The 19,710-nt window shown below is 33.2% G+C and overlaps 1 protein-coding gene across 1 annotated transcript; it reads left to right on the forward strand.

Annotated features, from left to right (window-relative positions):
- On the forward strand, positions 8,283-18,750 carry LOC109820572 (transcription initiation factor TFIID subunit 15-like). The gene is made up of 8 exons (XM_020386729.1): positions 8,283-8,420; positions 9,402-9,536; positions 9,655-10,013; positions 10,126-10,320; positions 12,561-12,644; positions 17,560-17,641; positions 17,718-17,844; positions 18,298-18,750. The coding sequence occupies exons 2-8, from the start codon at positions 9,417-9,419 to the stop codon at positions 18,504-18,506; spliced, it is 1,176 nt and encodes a 391-aa protein (XP_020242318.1). The 5' UTR covers positions 8,283-8,420; positions 9,402-9,416; the 3' UTR covers positions 18,507-18,750.

A 19,710-nucleotide genomic window follows, 5' to 3' on the forward strand; every position in this document is an offset into this window, starting at 1 on the left:
CGCCAGCTGGCGAGGGTTGATGTTCGGCGTGCTGACGTGGAGGGAAGGAGAGGGCGGGTCAGTTTCTGGGTGCGGATTGATCTGGTGAGCGTAAGAGGGGGAGCGATGGAGGAGGAGGCCATGGCTGAAGATGAAACGTGGACATTTTTGAAGGGAGAAGATATCTAAAGGGAGTTTTTGAGCGGCGTGGCTTTTCGCGCGTCAGAAGTACGCTGGGCGAGCCCTGGTCTGGGCCGGATCCGTTTGCGGCCCGCTTGAGCAAGGATAGACAAATTCCTCCAGTTATTGCTTAAGGTGCCGCGTTCAAAGAAACAAGATTCTTTTAGGGGTGGAAATGAATCAAATAATTAATAAATAGTTCGATAATTATTCAAATAACTATTCGGTTATATTTGATTCGGTAGTTCATTTACCACTAAATAAATCGGATTGATCTGGTGAGCGTAAGAGGGGGAGCGATGGAGGAGGAGGCCATGGCTGAAGATGAAACGTGGACATTTTTGAAGGGAGAAGATATCTAAAGGGAGTTTTTGAGCGGCGTGGCTTTTCGCGCGTCAGAAGTACGCTGGGCGAGCCCTGGTCTGGGCCGGATCCGTTTGCGGCCCGCTTGAGCAAGGATAGACAAATTCCTCCAGTTATTGCTTAAGGTGCCGCGTTCAAAGAAACAAGATTCTTTTAGGGGTGGAAATGAATCAAATAATTAATAAATAGTTCGATAATTATTCAAATAACTATTCGGTTATATTTGATTCGGTAGTTCATTTACCACTAAATAAATATTTTTAGTATTCGAGTTTATTAACAGATAGAATTTAACCAGGTATATATTCGATTCGTTTGTCTATTAAATAATCGTTTAAAATTTTATCACTGTTTATTATTTGTATTATTGCATATATGAAGTCATATTTTTAACCAACTTATCATTTCTACTTAGGTTTTATATATTGATTTTAAGACTTAAATAATCTTAAATTTGTTTTCTAATTAAAATTTTGATTTAAATATATATACATCATATATTATAAATGAATAATTTTTATTTATGAATTTTAATACTATTTAAAAATCAAATTCTTTAGCGGAATAAATATACTTTGATATTCAATAAGTATTCGTGAGTATTCATGAATATTTATCAAATACCAAGTATTTGAGTTCGAATTCGAAAAAAACTAGAATATCAGAGTCCGCATTCAAATTCGATAATTTTAAACAAACACAAATATGAATATCTTAGTATTCGATTCGATCGTTTATCACCCCTACTTACGTCCAAGTTCCTTGTAATGTAGTTATTTTGAGGAGCAAATTCTAAAAGATTCAGCGGACGCTTGAACATAATCTCGTATCTCTGTAATGTTGTAACTTGAGGAGCGAACTTCAAAGGATTCGGTGAATAGAAGAATATAATTTTATATCATTGGCATATTCGTCAATACCTCAACTTCATGTAGTATATATGCGAAGGTAAAACTCTAGCATCTTTAGCTCTTCTTAGGTGCTCTTGCGTTCATCCCCTTTTTCCTCCTTTCCTCTTCCAATGTTGTTGGGGAATTTTAGTCTCCCTACCTACTACGATCTCCACAACTCAGAAGCCAACCCACAATCAACAAGATATAAAGCAACCACAATCAAGAAGAAAGAACACCGTGATTTACGTGATTCGGTCGACTAATTTCGACCTACGTCCACGGGCAACAATATAAGAGAAATTTATTATTTAGCAAAAACGATTTCTTTTTTAGTAACAAGCCAAAAAATGTCGTTTTAAAAAAAACTGCGTATTCGAAACATACGGTACTACCAGTCGGCATTAATTGGCGACTAATACGATATCAGAAAACTTACGGGACTAGTAGTCTCGTAGATTTTGGTTGTGAACTTTAGCACCTCCAGTAGTCCCGTAGATTTGCTGGTTCTTCACAAACTCTTCTCTCTCTCTCTATAAAATCAAAGATGTCAATGATGCTCTCGGCCTCGAATCCCACGATCCTGAGCTCCTCTCTCCCTAAGCTCTGGATCGTGATCAGGATCAGCGTCGCTGGTGCACTAATCATTGTCGAGACCACCTGCCACCGTCCAAGACGATCGATTAAAGACCCGATCTTGGCCGTAAAAGATTTTGGCGCCTTCATCGATTGCTTCGAGATCCTCCCTTCTCCTCAACCACCGTCTCCCACCGCCAAACTCGAGCTCGCCGGTCTCACCTTCGTCGTCTACGACAAGTTTGCTCAATTACATGTTTTTTGGGATTAATAATAGGATATTTATTGGTTTTCTATTGTTTTGGTTTGGTTGTGTCTGCATAGTTTTGATTTGAAGGGTTTTGTTTCGGGGTTTGGGAACCCGGAATGGGCGAAGACCCATGAGGAGGCGTCAAGGACGGCGATGGTTGTCTCATTGGTTCTGAAGAATGTGGTTAAATGCGTGGGAAGAACGGTTATGGATGAATTCACAACCAAAACCTACGGGACTAGTAGTCTCGTACGTTTTTGGCGTCGTATTAGTCGCCAATTAATGGCGACTAAACATATCGGGCTACCAGTCCCGTATGTTTCGAATACACAGCTTTTTAAAATGTTATCTTTTTGGCATGTTGGTCAAAAAAGAGGTCGTTTTTGCTAAATAATTAGCAAAACGACGGTTTTGCTAATTATTTAGCAAAAAATATATTTTTTTTAAATAAACTCCTTAAGTAAATATTAATTAATGCAAAATATGTGCTATATATGCATATATCTTGGACTAGCAAATTTAACAGGTAAATAATTTATACAAATTTAAGAGAAAATATTTATCTTCTCGTAAAGTTAAAGATTCTAAAATATAAGCTATTGGTATAGCTGGAGTCTATACTTCAGCAAAATCACCTTCAATTTATACTATTCTTACTACTAAAACAGGTTTTCTAACAACATCATCCATTTATGTTCCTAATACCTTTTTGTATATAGCTCTCAGATAAGAAGATATATTGTCTAATTTTTGGGGATTAAGTTTTTGTACCTCTATACAATTGATTTAACAGTAGGAAGAATTATGTATTTTAAGTCAATTTTGTATTGTGATTTTGCAAACAAGTATATTGAGCATCAATATGATTTGTATTTTATTTCTATTCCTTAACAATATGGTTAAATTTTCAAATGTTTTTTTTCCCTTTTTTTTTCCTTTGCAGTTAATGGCGAAATCGATGATCACTAAATCTGAATGATGGGTTAGATGAGATCACCGACATTAAAACAGATCTCCCCTAATTCTTCCTTGGGCTGGGCCTGATTATATCTTGATTGCCCAGCAAGGTTCTGGGCCGCATTAGGGTCTATTTAATTTAATGATTCACTACATAGAAAGTCAACGTAGGCTAGTTTGACTAAGGAGGACTGTTCTCACATTTTCAAGCTAGTCACTCAGACTGGTGCACCAAAATATGTGTATATAAGAACATATATGCATTTATATTCATTATTAGGATATGGATATATTTACTAAACTCTATAAACGATAAAATATAGTTACTAATATGATTATGTAGTAAAATATTTAAATCTATATTCGAGATATCTGAATATATATTGGTCATATTGTTGTAACAACTTTAATTCTTAGATTAATAGAATTGAGATTAATTTTAATAATATATTTGAGGTTAATTATAATGATCAAGATATCTAATCTTAACTTTTTAGATATAAAGAGGATATTAATAAACTCTCTTGTATCAATTGAACTATATTTTTTTCCATTGTTATCAAGTTTTCTCATATTCATTTTGTATTGTATGTATATCTGCTTATATATGCGCATGTATATTCATATCCGTACTCAGTTTTAATGGATATTGATATGAATTTTGCTTATCAAGGCATACCCATATCTGTATCCGTGATTGGTAAGCGGATACGAATATGATAAGTGTCATATCTAAGTCGTATCCAGACCATCTGCATCCCTTCTATCAGATAATTGAAATTGATATTGGTCTCCTAGTTCTTAAAATTATTTTTGAAATTACATCTTTTAATCACCAAAATTGCTATTAGATTCGTAAATTCTCATATAATATTTCAAATTGATCCCCCTAAGATGGCCATAGATTTGTTTGATCCAGTCGAGGATTCCGTCAGAAATTGTTATTGCTACTTGATTGCTCTTCTTGTTGATACTTTACATAGATTTTTTCTTTGTTGCATGCAAGATCTGTGACTATTTTTGCAGCTTTTCTCATGCTATGTCCAAATTCCTTCATCATTATATTATCAATTACATCTTTATAGCTCATTAATTAAAACTTAGTCAATATCATCACTGTTAGCCATCCAGTACAATATTAATAGATATTGCAGGTTGCTAATATTAAAAAAATTGACAATCATCATAGCCTAAAGTAAAAAAGTAACTAATGTAAACTCATGACATGACAACTGAATACCTTAATAACCTACAATAGTAGCCATCCAATACAATGTGTATACATTGTAGGTTGCTTGCATACAAAATTTAATAAGTTGTCATATATACGGTGACTTATAAAGTTCCTCCAATCACAAGTTCAATGTAAAATTTAATATTCTACAATATTCACATCATGAAAGGTAAATATTCATATGAAACTGTACGCTAAACATGGAATCACAGCTAAATGTGGAGGCATATAAATACTTATTATATATTACAATAATATATTCCATCATCATAAAGTTCTACAAACACAAAAAATAATATCCTTAAGAGTAGTTCCCTAAATTAAGCAAGACTAGCAAAAGTAAGTAGATTTAACAAGTATGTTAGAAGTGAGAATTATAAAATATCATGTAAACCCGTATTCTATTGGTCTTCAACCCTCTTTGTTGAGAAATGCATCAATCATCTCTTTTTGACCAACCGAAGATATGCCCATAAATAGTTTTGATTCATGCTCATTCAAAAAGAGATGACGGTACCATGCATCTAGCTTTTCAACACTAAATTCCTCTAAAATGAGCATATAGGACAGTGGATAACTTCTTGGTCCAATGCATATTTACACACTTCATGTTTGCGCTAAATACATCTATTTTTATCCATCATTTTTAGCATGAGCTCATACTCTAGGTTGGTCCTACGAGCCTTTAGCTTAGCAACATATGACTTTACCTTAGAACTTGATGTGGTGGGTGCTTCCTTAGGCGGACGAGTGTCCTTATCATCTAAAACATGTACTTGAGGGGATTGAGAGGTAGGCAAAGGTGAGTCAGCATCATCTCCATGATTTATGGACTCACTATAACTAAACTTTTTCCAAGCATCACTAGCAAATTCCCCTCTAGTTTGATCATCCCCAATTATAAGTGCAAGATCATCATAATGTCTCAAGGGTTTGCATATTGATCATCCCTGATGAAACCTGGCATGGTGGGGGTACCCAGCATCACACATATAACATTTGCCTATAATTTTATTGAGAAAATTGTTAAGGAAGTCAAGTTTGCATATTAAAATTAAAATGTTTTAAGTTAAATTTTTATATAATTACCATCATACACATTAAATCCATGTGGTTGTGGTCTAGATAATGCATCTTGGAGAATCCTATAATTATTTGTAGGCCCCCCAACCTGCTAAAACATATGTGAATAGTTTGTTTATATTGCAAGCTGCAAGCACATTCTGTGTAACACATTTTCGGCCTCAAAATCGTGCAACAATATTAATTGGAAGCATTGCATCAACACGAGTCCTATCTATCATACCAATGCAATCTTATAATACGTGTATCACATCACTAAATTAGCATTTATTTTCATTGGTTATACATGTAATTGTGCTTAAAGTATAGATATACCTTGAAATAAGAGTAGCATAACGTCCACGCAGGCAAATAATTGCTTGTAATACCTTGTTGAAATATCTACTGACTCTCTCCCCTGATCTTATAAAATGAGATCTCACAATGTGATTTTTAGATTTATGACCCAAAATGTTCAGAGTCATGATAAGTTGTTCTTCCACTATTACATTCTTTGAGTCTTTTAGCAGCCTATTGTTCCTCATTATACTTGCTAGTTTAACCACTCCACATTCTAATGTAGTTTACACAACTATCACTAAAACCATTATAGATATGCTCTATGTGTTCAACTCTAGCCCTCTCTTGTTTTTTTTTCCTCACTTAGACCACTACAAATTGATTTACGTCTAGCTTGCATTCTCCTTATGAATGTAAATATTATAATAAAAACAAATAGTATAGCACATTGAACCATATTGACAACACTTTATTCATCCATACAATCCCCGTCACCATCCATCTACGATGCAAACATCAAATTGAAATAATTAATATGGCTAGCTAGCATCCATATGCAATGTCAATAATCAAAACTCCTACCAAATTGACATGACAAATAGATATAAATAATAAAGTCTTAATAATCAAGTCTCATAGCAAGCATCCATATGTTATTAAATTAGTGGCAGCAACACTAATTAGATAACTAACTAAAACTAGATAACAGGAGTTGTGATTCATAAGCTCTATGTAAACAACTTTAGAACTAATGTTGGTAAGATAAAGAAGATTCGATAAGAGTCACTTCAAGTAAACTTTCATAGTATGAAGGCATAAGCAACTCCTTAATGGATGAAAAGAAGCCAAATGCGAAGCCATAAATCCCAGAAAAAGAATTAGAATTCATAGGCTAATTTGACATACTTAACCTTTATTATCAGATACGCATGAAGTAGCTAAAACTGAGATGTAGGTTTCACAAGTTCAGTACCAAATATGAAGTGATCATGGAATAATATTAAACAGAGATAATCAAATTGGAAATAAAGAGTTTGTCAATTTATTAAGCTTCAGTTATTCATAATTTCTCGTCTTGTCAAATACCCCTTAATAATTCTCTTCAGCTGCCTCAAAGAATTAAGAAACCCTCTCCCCTTTTTTCATATTAAAAATAAATATATGGATTCTACTTCATAAACTATGGCATTTTTGTCCAGCAAGAACATGAGAATGCAACTTCACCTTTTCCCTTTCCATTTGCATATCCATATATATAAACTGTGATCCAAACATTTTCCCATAAAAAACATTGAATATCAAAAGACAAATTACCATTATAAATCCAAAAATTCACAAATTTTACCTGAAATTGTTGACTTTGCCCAAATCAACCAACAATCGGAAGAAAGACGCTGCCTTTTTTTGAGATCCAGCAAAAAGCGAAAGAAATCAACAGAGTTCCAAGGCAGGGTAAAGGGAGAAAACCGCAAGCAACCACCGAGGCGCGAAGAGAGGCTTGGTTGTAACCCTAGACAACTGAGGGATTTCCCCAAATTAAATGCAAATCTAACAAAATGACACGAGAGGAGGATTTTAGAGGCTTTTCCACTCGATTTTAGAGGAAATCGCGACGAGAGATTTCACTGAGGTGGGGCTGTTTTCCACCTCTGTAAACCATTTTTCTCTCCGCGAACCAAACTCACACAAAGAACAAAAAGAAATAAAAAGTCCTATGTGGACACCGTGTCAAAAGAAGAAATCGGTTTTCAGGGCTCATTTTAGCGAACCAAACAACCCCCAGGTTTCTAAACATTAAAGTTTTGGCACGTCTTGTTTTCCTCTCCACATTATGCATTAGGATTTTTTTCTCCTGATCTTCAAGTATGTACTATATTATACAGGCATTGGATGCAGTGGAAAGCTAGTTTAGGGACAAATTTTGAAAATCATCCTATTTAAGAAAAATAATCGTAAATTCCGACCTATTTTAAAAAAATTTGTCAAAACCGGCCTAGTTTCAGCTGTCTAGCTGAAACTAGGTCGGTTTTGACAAAATATGTTCCGAAACTTCACGAGACTTCAAGTTCTGTGAAGTTTGGTAATGTACAAAAACCTCAGAAGATTTTTCTTCAAAACCGACACAATATCAGCACGACGGCTGAAACTGAGTCGGTTTTCACAAATATTTTGTGAATAGGTCGATTTTTGCAATTAATTTCTCAAATAGGATGGTTTTCAAAATTTGTCCCCTAGATTAGATATGAGGAAAAGCTCCAAATTATTGCCTTTATCAGAATTTTTAATGGAATTGAGATAGATATTTGGATTTTATACATTAGTATCCACTTATTATATCCTTTACTCCAACATTCAAGTCCAAACGTATCCAGAAAGAAAGCGAGGAGATAAAAGCAGAAAAAAATGCGAATCTAAAATATATGAAATTCTTGATTATTTATCGAAAGTTTTTCTCTCTCCTCTCTCTTTCTCTCTAACGAATCAAAACAGATCTCCCCTAATTCTTCCTTGCCCCGCAACACCCCACCCCCACCCAAGTCTAGGGCACGCCGCAGCTCCGCCGATAACTCCGCTGCCGGAGATCAATTACCGGCGAGCTCCATCTCGGAACCTCTCCCTTTCAACAAAGGTCAGTTCTTTTCGTACTTCTGCTGCTTTCGGGATTCTTTTCTTGAAAAGTTTTTTTTTTGTTGAGATTATTTGATTAGATTGGATTTTTTTTGCTTCCTCTCTGTTTGTGAAGCTATTCATTAGCGAATATTGAGATCGGATCACTTGTATCATTGCTGTCTTGCGGGAAATTTCAACAAATTTTTTTTGATTTTTACATAAATTTCTTTAGTTTCATGAACTGGTAGAATCAAAATCAAAGAAATTCGAAATCAATCCAGGATCATTCTGTTTGAACTATGAGGATTTTAGCTTTGAAATCGACCAGCGTGGTTCTTTTCTGAAGACTTCTCTAATTAAGTTGAGCTGCTGCTTAGTTTACCTGGTTATTGAACCACATTTGATGCGAGCTTGGTGTGATGCTGATGATGGCGTTATTTGGATAGCCTTCTTTATTGGCATCAGGAGCAATTTCAATAGACGCTTTAGACATTCTCTGACGCCTTGTTTGGTGCGCGAGAAACGAATGAATGAGAATGGAATGATAATGTGGTGTTGGAATGCTCATTTCCATTCTCACAGATGCACTTTAGAGAATGAAGTGGGAATGGACATATATCGGAAGTTATGTATCTTTTTTTTTTTAATTTCCACTTAAGTGGGAATGCCCATTCCCTACCATCTCAATGGGCATGGTCATTCCCACATAATGTGGGAATGAAGGTGAAGTGAGAATTGACATTCTAGCTTTCAAAAGGAGGTTGTGTTCAATACAAAAGAATGAGAAATGAGAATTGTCATTCCATTATCACTCATTCCTGCGTTACAAACGTGGCGTTATGCATACTTAATATCGATATTTTCTGTATATGTATGAGAACTATGTGCACTTGTTGGTGCAACTTGTTGCTTAGGCGTGAAGGTCCCTTTAAATGGCCATGTTTACTACTGTAAACTATGACACTTAATATGAATAACTGTCATGTTTTCATGAAAACAGTGCAACTTTGTTGGTATGGCGAGTTATTCCGGCAGAGGTGGCCCTGCAAATGGTTCCATTTATGTTTGCAACTTGCCTCCTGGAACTGATGAGAGCATGCTTGCCGAGTATTTTGGCACCATTGGGTTGCTAAAGGTATGGGTCTCACCAGGTATTGTTTGGCATCCAATACTGAAATTCTTTAAACAATTTAACGTACATTTCTGGTAATTTATCCACTTGCATATTGTTATCCTTTATTTAAACTTTGCAGAAGGACAAGAGGACTGGTCAACCAAAGATTTGGTTATACAAAGACAAGGTTACCAATGAGCCCAAGGGTGATGCGACAGTTACATATGAAGATCCACACGCAGCTCTTGCAGCTGTGGAGTGGTTCCATAACAAGGATTTCCATGGAAGTATCATCGAGGTTTATATAGCAGAGTCCAAGAACAAAGATTCAGGCGATCTGTCATATAGCCAACAAGTTAACCATGCTGCAGACTTAAGCATAGAAGGTTTGGGCGGGTTGGATGATACGAATGGTGGTGGAGGCAGAGGGAGAGGACGAGGTGATACTTCTGGAAAGCCATGGAAACAGGATGGAGATTGGTTATGTCCAAATACAAGGTCTGTGATATGAAATTGGTGAGCAACTCATTCTTGCTCTTGATGATTCTTGTATAGTTTATTGAGTTATATATGTATACATATCTTTTTTATGCTCTTCCATCTTTAGCAGTTGCACAAATGTAAATTTTGCCTTTCGTGGGGTGTGCAATCGCTGTGGAACTGCTCGCCCTGCTAATGCTGGTGGAACAGGAGCCACGGCTGCGGGTAGAGGTAGAGGCCGTGGCAGCACTGATGCAGGTGGACGCGGTCGGTCCGCTGGTGGCCCAACAGGACTTTTTGGTCCCAATGACTGGTCTTGTCCAATGTAAGTCTTGACTGCCCGTATTATTTCTTTATTCTGCAAATTGCTGGCTTTTTTGTGCCTATATCTAATGCTGGAAGTTGGTACGGGTAACTTATTGAGTAAGTACAAGGTTCTGAAGGAGGAAATAAAATCATTTTGACGATTCTAGAATTGTTGGCTTCTTTTACCTCACCTCCCTTTGATAGGTGTAATGTTGTTTCGTGGTGTTCTTTTTATAGACCGGTACTCCTGTGCAGTCGATGCATGCATGACACGGTACATATTAATTCAGTAAAAAAAACTTCAGATGGCTTTTACTTTATTTGTCATTTCCGCATCAAATGTGATAAAGAGATATGCTCCGCACCTTTATCTTGACATTTGTTATTTGTAGTGTGAAGAATATATAAAGATTAAATTAATAATTTGACTTTTGTCGATCGTTTGTGCGTATAATTAAAAGGAAAAGAACATAAAAACAAAGAAAAAACTGAAGGATATTCTACCTGATGAAGATTTGACTTGAGCTGCATATAACACATCCATCATCTGCACCTTAACCAACAACATCAATATCACCATATTAATATCCACTTTATAAATAAGGAGAGAATGTGGTTTTGAGGAGTTAAATATACGTCTTTGAAGATCCATCTTCAAAAGTCTGTGGAGGTTTTCACAAAAGTCCAGCGACTTGGATACAACCAAGGAGTTCAGCCTTTTTCTTTTCTTTTTCCTGTGAACTTGTTCTTTTTAGTATTTTCTTGAACGCGGTTTGGAGAGAAGGAAATGGATAAGGAAGTAGTTATCCTTTGTGGTTTTTTAATTTTAGTTGAGATTTGATAGTGGGTCTCGTGGTGAAGCTGGGGTTAGGTTGTGTACAAAATTATTGAAAATTGTATGTATAATTTTGGGATATGTTTGGAATTTTCTTGAAGGGTGACTAACATAGGGAGAACACCGACAAATAACTTTTCTTAAATAGTAGTAATTGATACGTTCTTCACATCTATCGAGGAAGGATTTATTCTCAAGTTCTTTTTGACTTTCTTCTAAATTATGGGTGTTTGTTAATTTTAGAATTTAAGTGCCTATAAAAACTGATCACTGATCAATAATTGAAATGGATTTTTTTAGAACTTAGAAGAAGGTTTTAAAAGAGATAACATAATAAATACAAAGTTATGACAAGGCTGAACAGAGAGAAAGTTTAGTTAATATAATAAATGCAAAGTTTAGATAAGGCTGAACAGAGAGAAAGTTTAGCTAAAGGTATATCCATGAGAGACTATTTGATGGGAAAAGAAAATATTGGAACAGAGAAAGGAATAAATGCATTAAATGCTGCACTGCTTCTGCTGTCAAGACTTGGAAGAAGCCAGAATCAAAACCACAGATTATTGTTTTGTGCCTCTTACTAATCGTCATCATACATCTAATCTCAAAGAGGAACTTATTTGACTTAATGGAGGTGAAAGCACTTAACATAGATTCGTAGAAAGTTCTGGACATGACAGAACTTATTTGTATTCAAGTGCTTTATCGATCCAGGTGTTGAGTGGTTTTTCCTCTAATAATTCCTCCTGAAGATTTTCATATGATTTTTCCTCAAGTTATCATTTCAAATGGAACTTTTCATATTTATTTATATGGTTATACCATATTGTAACCTATTAGATCTCGTTGCTCTTATGATTTATCAATTTAGAGAAACCAATAATTCTCTTTGTTTCAACATACTTCAAAGTTCTCTACTCTGTCTATGTACAACAAATGAAAGGACAAGTCGTTGGTCGCTGGTCGCTGCTCAGTATAGATATCCTTGTTAATGAAATTCTGTTCTTTATTAGGGTGAAGAATAAAAGTCACAAACTTCTAGAATATAGATCGTAAAGGTCAGAAGTTTCTTTTTTATAATAGATATAAAGTAAATTTTGCTTGAAATTGGTCTGAATTTTTCCTTGGTACTTGTTTGCCATGGTCTATAACTTTTATGGATATTTGCAAGGGGTCCTATCTCCATGGTCTTTATGTTTCATGTAAGCAGAAATTCCAATACTCGAGGGATGAACTTCCTCTGTATCCAATAATTACAAAACCGTGTATCCAAGGCTCCATGATATAGATCAGCCGATGATCATTCCACCTCTCCCAAAAGCGGGTCCATGAAGTAGCATAACTTAATGGCAGTGGATGTCAAGTGATTCACTTGTTATATCATTGTTTATGAGTTGACTGATATTGTATGAGTTACTTTTCAGGTGTGCCAACATAAACTGGGCAAAGCGGCTGAAGTGTAATATTTGCAACACCAATAAGCCTGGCCATAATGAAGGGGGTGTGAGGTAAATATCACAGTAACTTCTATCTTTAATATACTAACTGACAACAATGCAATTTTTTTAGCTGTTCTAGTGTTGGGGAATTTTCTTCTGTGTTCAGAAGTTTGATCATGATTTATGTGTACACGTACAAACTTTATATATATATATATATATATATATATATATATATATATATATATAGAGAGAGAGAGAGAGAGAGAGAGAGAAATTGGTATGCTTGGTACCAAGCACAAATTTTGTGCTTGGTAGTGAGGTGATATAATCTCCACCACTCATTCAAATGGCGGACCAAATTCACATGGGTGAGGAGTGTATGAGATATGCAACCATTTGAATGAGTGTAGGGAGATGTGACACCTCACTACCAAGCCATAACTTTTTGTGCTTGGTACCAAGCATACCCATTTTTCTCATATATATATATATATATATAAACAACTATATGTATGTATGTATGTATATATACATACATACATACATACATACATACATATAGTGTGTTATATATATATATATATGTATGTATGTATGTATATATACATACATACATACATACATACATACATATAGTTTGTTATATATATATATATATATATATATATATATATATATATATATATAGAGAGAGAGAGAGAGAGAGAGAAATCATGGGTATGCTTGTACCAGCCACAAAAACGTTGTGCTTCGGTAGTGGGGTGTTAAATCCCCTCCACTCATTCAATGTGGGACAATTCACATGGGTACGTGAGTGGATGGGGATGTGACACATCACTACCAAGCATAAAAATTGTGCTTGCGTTATAAGCATACCCTATTTCTCATATATATATATATACACATACATACATTAGTTTGTTACATATATATATATATATATATATATATATATATATATATATATATATATATATATATATATAGAGAGAAGAGAGAGAGAGAGAGAAATATGGGTATGGCTTGGTACCAAGCATAAAAAGTTATGCTTGGTAGTGGGGTGTTAAATCCCCCTCCACTCATTCAAATGTGGGAACAAATTCACATGGGTAGTGAGTGGATGGGATGTGACGCATCACTACCAAGCACAAAATTTTGTGCTTGGTACTAAGCCATACTCATATTTCTCATATATATATATATATATATATATATATATACATATATATATGTATATATATATATATATATATATATGTACATATATATAGATATATATAACAAACTTTAAATAGTCCTTAATATCCAAAATTATTGTACTGTTATACCCATATTCTTAGTCCATGCATATTAGATCTATTTTTATTAGTTTTAAAAGAAATATCAATGCCTATTCTGCCGATATGTTTGTCTCCACCTCTTATGCCTACAGTTCTGCCTTTCCACCGTCAGATTGCCCCCTGGCTTCCGAATCTGCCAGCTTCCAGTTCTTCTTAAGCTAATTCTAAACCTAACCGTGACAGTATCTCTACCCCAAATGCACATCAGGTTCCATGATGAAAACCCAATTCAATCAATGATCCATCTAAAGACAAAGATCGATTCAGATAAATTAAAAAAAACCCGACAATTATACAAACATTCGATAAAACTAAAGAAACTTACGAGAACTGAGAGAAGAGATGGGAATGGAATATATGGTGAGGAGTGGACGAGAGGGGCAAAGATGATGAACCATGTTTAGCTAGTCATACTCCCTTTAAAAGCACGAGTTCGGAAAATCTTTTTTAGACAAATATGCCCCTTTATAGTTTGAACTACCTTATCTATAATAAAATTCTAATTTTCAATGGTCAATATTACCCTTCACTATTTTGAATATTTTATTTATATCTTAATCTATCCTAATCATAATCATATCTTATCCTAATCCTATGTGAATCATGTTTAGCTTAACAATTTAAAAAAACTAATATTAATAAAATATATAAAACATAAAAATGATATTAGTTTGTTAAGATAAAGAAATTACAAGTAGATAACATATTACATGAAGTATTGCATAAAAATGATAATACATGAAGTATTGCAAAAAAAACCATAAAAAGTTTTAAAATTACAGAAAAGACCCTGAAAAGTTCAAAATTATAAAACCCATCCAAATGTCTCAAAACTTAAAATAAAAAACATGAAATTAAAAAATTAACATCAGTTTGCAAAGAATTTAAAATTTACAGTTAACACCTCAATGTCTCAAAAATTATAGAAACACCCTCAAAAGTTTAAATTATAGACAAGCACATTAAAATTCTAAAATTTTAAAACTTACAAACAACACAGATGAATTCAAGAGATTACCATGATACACCTAAAATTTTTGACATTTAAATTTAAATTTTTTAATTAACACCTTCAATATCTCAAAAATTATAGAAATATCTTCAAAAGTTCAAATTATAAAAAGTCACCCTAAAATTCTAAAATTCATAAATAAAATAAGATAAATTCAAGATATTACCCTTACACACCTAAAAAATTAAAATTTGCAAAAATTAACCTCAAAATTTTTTAAAAACTCCTTCAAAATTTAAAAATCGTAAAAAAACTCTAAATTTTCAAAATTTTTAATTAGCATAAATCAAATTCGTCGATTGGTAGACCGCTGAAATTTAATATTTTTCAAAATTAATCTATAGTTTTAATAATTATAAAAGACACCCTCAAAATTTTAGAGTTACAAGAAATATACTAACATTTAAAAAATTACCACCAACACATGAAACATAGAATTTACAACTACCAAACTTAAAAGTAAATTTTTTAAAAAACTCTTTCAAATTTTTAAAAATTATAAATCACACCCTCAAAGTTCAAAACCACAAAAATGGGCTAAAATTTTAAAACTTGGCAAAGAAAAGTGTAATTGTTTGGTATTTTTCATATATATATATATTAAAATTTCTAATTTAGGGATTTACTATCCATTTTCAGCATCTAAGAATAGTCTAAGTTGATACTGGTAAACAAAAACAATAAGAATTGATTAAAAACATCCGGTTAATGGATAAAATTTTTAAAAATATTATAGATTAAAAATTATCGGCACTATATAAATTAAAGTAATTTCATATAATTTTAGTAATAAGTTGGGGTAGCCAAAATACATTCGTAACATTAATTGATAGATGTTTAAATCCATAGAAATGATAAAACACTATAATATTATACCTTAGCATTAATTGATTTTAATTTAGAAACTTTAATCTTTGACGTTAATAATATTTATAGGGTAAAAGAATACAAGGAATTACATATGGAGAAACTATTAGAATATTTAGAGATAACTTTAAAAGAATTGAGTTATTTCCATTGCAAATGGGAAAGTGATGGAAATAAATCTAAAATTCAGAAAACGTCAATGAATCACTTGAATTGGCATTAACATAAGACATATCTATTAATGAAGCACTGAATGAGTTACATTAAAAAATAATTTAATAACTTTATCCTAATCAAAGAAAAAATCTCCATGGAAGACATAAGAAAAATTAGTAAGTATTCATAAATTCCATACTGTGTTCTTCAAATTAAATATTAATATTATAATCTAAGAGAAATTGGTAATGAATAATGCAGGTATTTAGTTTAGATCTTTATGGAAAATGACAGGGATAGAGCAAAGGTAATATTATTGAAATAACAGAAATTCTTATTGGATGCACATCAGAAGAATTCATTTTAGAGGAAAATAAAGAGATAGCTTCTAATTTATTTAAGTAATAAATTAGGAACACAAAGAATTTTATATATATGAAATTAATATTTATTCTCATTGAAATAGAAAAAAAATCAAAGTCTATATTTTGAGCAGTTTGTGTTGAACATCATAAGTACATTTGACTTCTTTGTAAAGTTAAATGAGATGATAAAAAATTAACGAGCCTAGGAAAGATAATAGCATAAAAAATACAAAATTAGCGTGATGTCACAATTGATGTAGATGATAAAGACAATACTCTAGAATTATCCGAGAAATGATAAATGATAAACCTGAAGAAGGATTGATCTTAACTCAATAAAAAATAAAATAGAAGAAATAAAAACAATATTTTATAAATATTTTATAGAATAGTTTAATTATTTTGAGTAAAATTAGGAATCTTTAGAAGGGAGTTTCATGAATTTTTTTAGTACTTTTATATTCTTATGTGGATTTTTTTATCATATAAAAGTATACTAGAGTTAGCATTAATCTTTAATTTATATTTTTTTATGAAGTCTATCAATGATTAGGAATAAACTTTATATTCTCTTTTGCATCGTTTTAACATACTTTAAATCAATCATTTTGCCATATTTGTTTTAAATATTCACCTTCCTTGTATAACACTATTTTAATATTTTTCACTTTGCAATGCTATACTTTCTCAAATAAAGCTTAGTTTTATATCAGTCAAATATAATATGAAAATTCAAATTATTTTTAAATTATATTTGTTTTTTGTCAATTCAAATATCAACATGAAAATTTAAATTGGGTGTATCCCATTTAAACAAACATAAAAAAATAATCGGGATGTAAGAGTTTAAAAAAAAAAATGAGTACAAACTACCAAAAATACTTAATCATGGTATTAAATCACGTGCATTGCACGTGTGTAAAAACTAGTTTGTTAAAAGAGCAAACTTAAATCACAACAATTATTAATATTGGTGCTAGCAGTGTGTGGTTTGTTTTGGGAAGAAGGAACCCTTGGGCCTGGCAACTTTACTTGGTCTTATGAAATGGGAAAGTTTCAACTATATCCGCTACTTTTGATGGATCTCATTTTTTTCTCAGATATATATACAGTTAATTAACTGCATTTATTTCTTAATATTTTTCCATGTACATTTGCATATATTTTCAAGTTATAGAAATCTCTGAAACATCTCAATTAATAACTTCTTTATCTTACTGAAACTTGATTGTAATTCCCAGGGGAGGTCGTGCTGGTGGGTACAAAGAACTTGATGAAGAAGAAATTGAGGAAACAAGAAAACGGCGAAAAGAAGCTGAAGAGGTATGATCCTCATAACCTTGGTTAGAGATAAGTAGGGAATTATAAGCCTCTGAATTATTTCACTACCTACTTTCAGGATGATGAAGAGATGTACGATGAGTTTGGAAACCTCAAGAAGAAATTCCGTGCAAAAACACAGCAAGTTGAAAGTAGACAGATGCTCCCTGGTTCTGGGCGTGCTGGATGGGAAGTTGAGGAGCTAGGTACTGTCTCCATATCATTAAACAATTTGAAATTTAAGTTTGATTTTGGTTATTTTTTTACTGGCAAACAACTATCAAGCGGGGAATCTTGATGTGCATGTCTTAATCGTCTACTTTGTTATAAGTACATTTTAGTTTATTTAAGAGCTTCAAATGGATTTGTTCCACTTATATGACTGCCAATCACAAGTCAGCTAATTGAGTAATTTTCATCATTAATTTTCATCACCATGGGAAATAATTTGCTTATTATCCATATCAATGGTTTCTAGTTTATTTTTGCCAAATGCCAACTAAAATTCAGTGGAAGATTTTTACTGAAGCATCGACAACAGTAGGGCTCCTCCTTACATGACTCTAGTCCTATAGCCAAACATTTCATATTAAAGTAAAATTTATCTTTCCTCACTGAACTAAGCTTTGATTGTTTGATAAGCTCTTTGATGTCTGCAGGTGTAGCTGAAAGAAATGGTCGGGAGAGAAGCAGAGACAGAGAAAGCAGCAAAAGCCGAGAAAGAGATGGATATGGACATGAGAGGGAGAGGAGAAGGAGCCGCAGCAGAGAGAGGGACAGGGACAGAGACAGAGGAAGAGGAAGAGACAGAGACTATGATTATGAAAGAGGCCGGGACTATGGGAGAGATCGCCGGCGAGATTGGTAGTCAGCTCTACTCTCTAGGAGTTGTGCACCTTTTGCATCTTCAACGAGGCTTTTTTCTTGTATGGAACTCTAAAACTTTACGCATGTATTCTTCGAAGAATTTGTTGCTTTTGGATATCTTTTACCGATTAGATTTCAAGTTTGTCAAGACTTTTTGATTTGTTATACGTTTTAGGTTTTAACTGCTCTGATTCTGTTGCAAGGTGTTATCGATATTTATCAAGTTCTAAGCTATGTGCGTCCTATAGCTTTGGTCACATCACGGTCCACTGTAATTGATCTGGAAATGGATGGACATGCTCATCAGCCATCACGGTTTAAAGCAGTGGTTCTCAATTCACTGACCGAAATGTGCACCAGAATTGAGATGTTCGAAGACTTTCGTTGCAGGCTCATCTCTTTCGTATAATGATATTATATCAGCATTAAGTATAAAGTCACATCATTTTCTTTTTTTTTTCCGTTTTTTTTAAGCGTGCGCTCAATTACCGGTGGGTATGGATAGCATTCCTTTTCCAATATGGGGATTTTTGTGGATTGAATTACAAATTGCCTACTTCAAAATTTAATCGCATGGATCCGTGAACAAATTTTCAAAACATACTTCTTTGAAAAAAAATCCCAAAAACCAACATGTTTTAAACTTAATTTAAAAAACCGACCCAGTTGGGTTGAAACATGGTTGGTTTTTAAAAAAAAAAAGTTCTCAAACTTCACGGGAGTTGAAGTCCCGTGAAGTTTTGTTATGTAAAAAACTTCATGGGACTTCAACTCCCGTGAAGTTTAGGAATTTTTTTTTTTAAAAACCGACTCAGTTTCAGCCAACTGGATCGGTTTTTTAAATTAAGTTTGAAACATGTCTTTTTTTAGGGGCTGTTTGGTTGGTTTCCTAAAAACCAAGAAAAGGAAATCTTTGTATTTTTTTATTAAAATATTATTTTTATCCATTTTCATCCCTAAAACTCACCCCAAGAAAAGGAAATCTATACACTTTTATCAATAAAATATTATTTTAGGAAATCTATACACTTTTATCAATAAAATATTATTTTTATCCACCAACTCATCACATCTCATCTCCTTTCTTACTTTTATTATTTTTATCCACCAACTCATCACATCTCATCTCCTTTCTTACTTTTAAAAATAAACCAAACACAAAAAATGAGTCACATCATCCAACTCATTTCATATCATCTTTAAAA

This window comes from Asparagus officinalis, chromosome 8 (assembly GCF_001876935.1).
Source record: "Asparagus officinalis chromosome 8, Aspof.V1, whole genome shotgun sequence".
In the NCBI taxonomy this organism is placed as follows: domain Eukaryota; kingdom Viridiplantae; phylum Streptophyta; class Magnoliopsida; order Asparagales; family Asparagaceae; genus Asparagus; species Asparagus officinalis.

Excerpts from the sequence above, each read along its gene's own strand:
- LOC109820572 (XM_020386729.1), top strand. The coding sequence starts at position 9,417 with ATGGCGAGTTATTCCGGCAGAGGTGGCCCTGCAAATGGTTCCATTTAT. Across the intron at positions 9,537-9,654 it reads GCACCATTGGGTTGCTAAAG|AAGGACAAGAGGACTGGTCA; the intron begins GTATGGGTCTCA and ends TAAACTTTGCAG. Across the intron at positions 10,014-10,125 it reads TGGTTATGTCCAAATACAAG|TTGCACAAATGTAAATTTTG; the intron begins GTCTGTGATATG and ends CATCTTTAGCAG.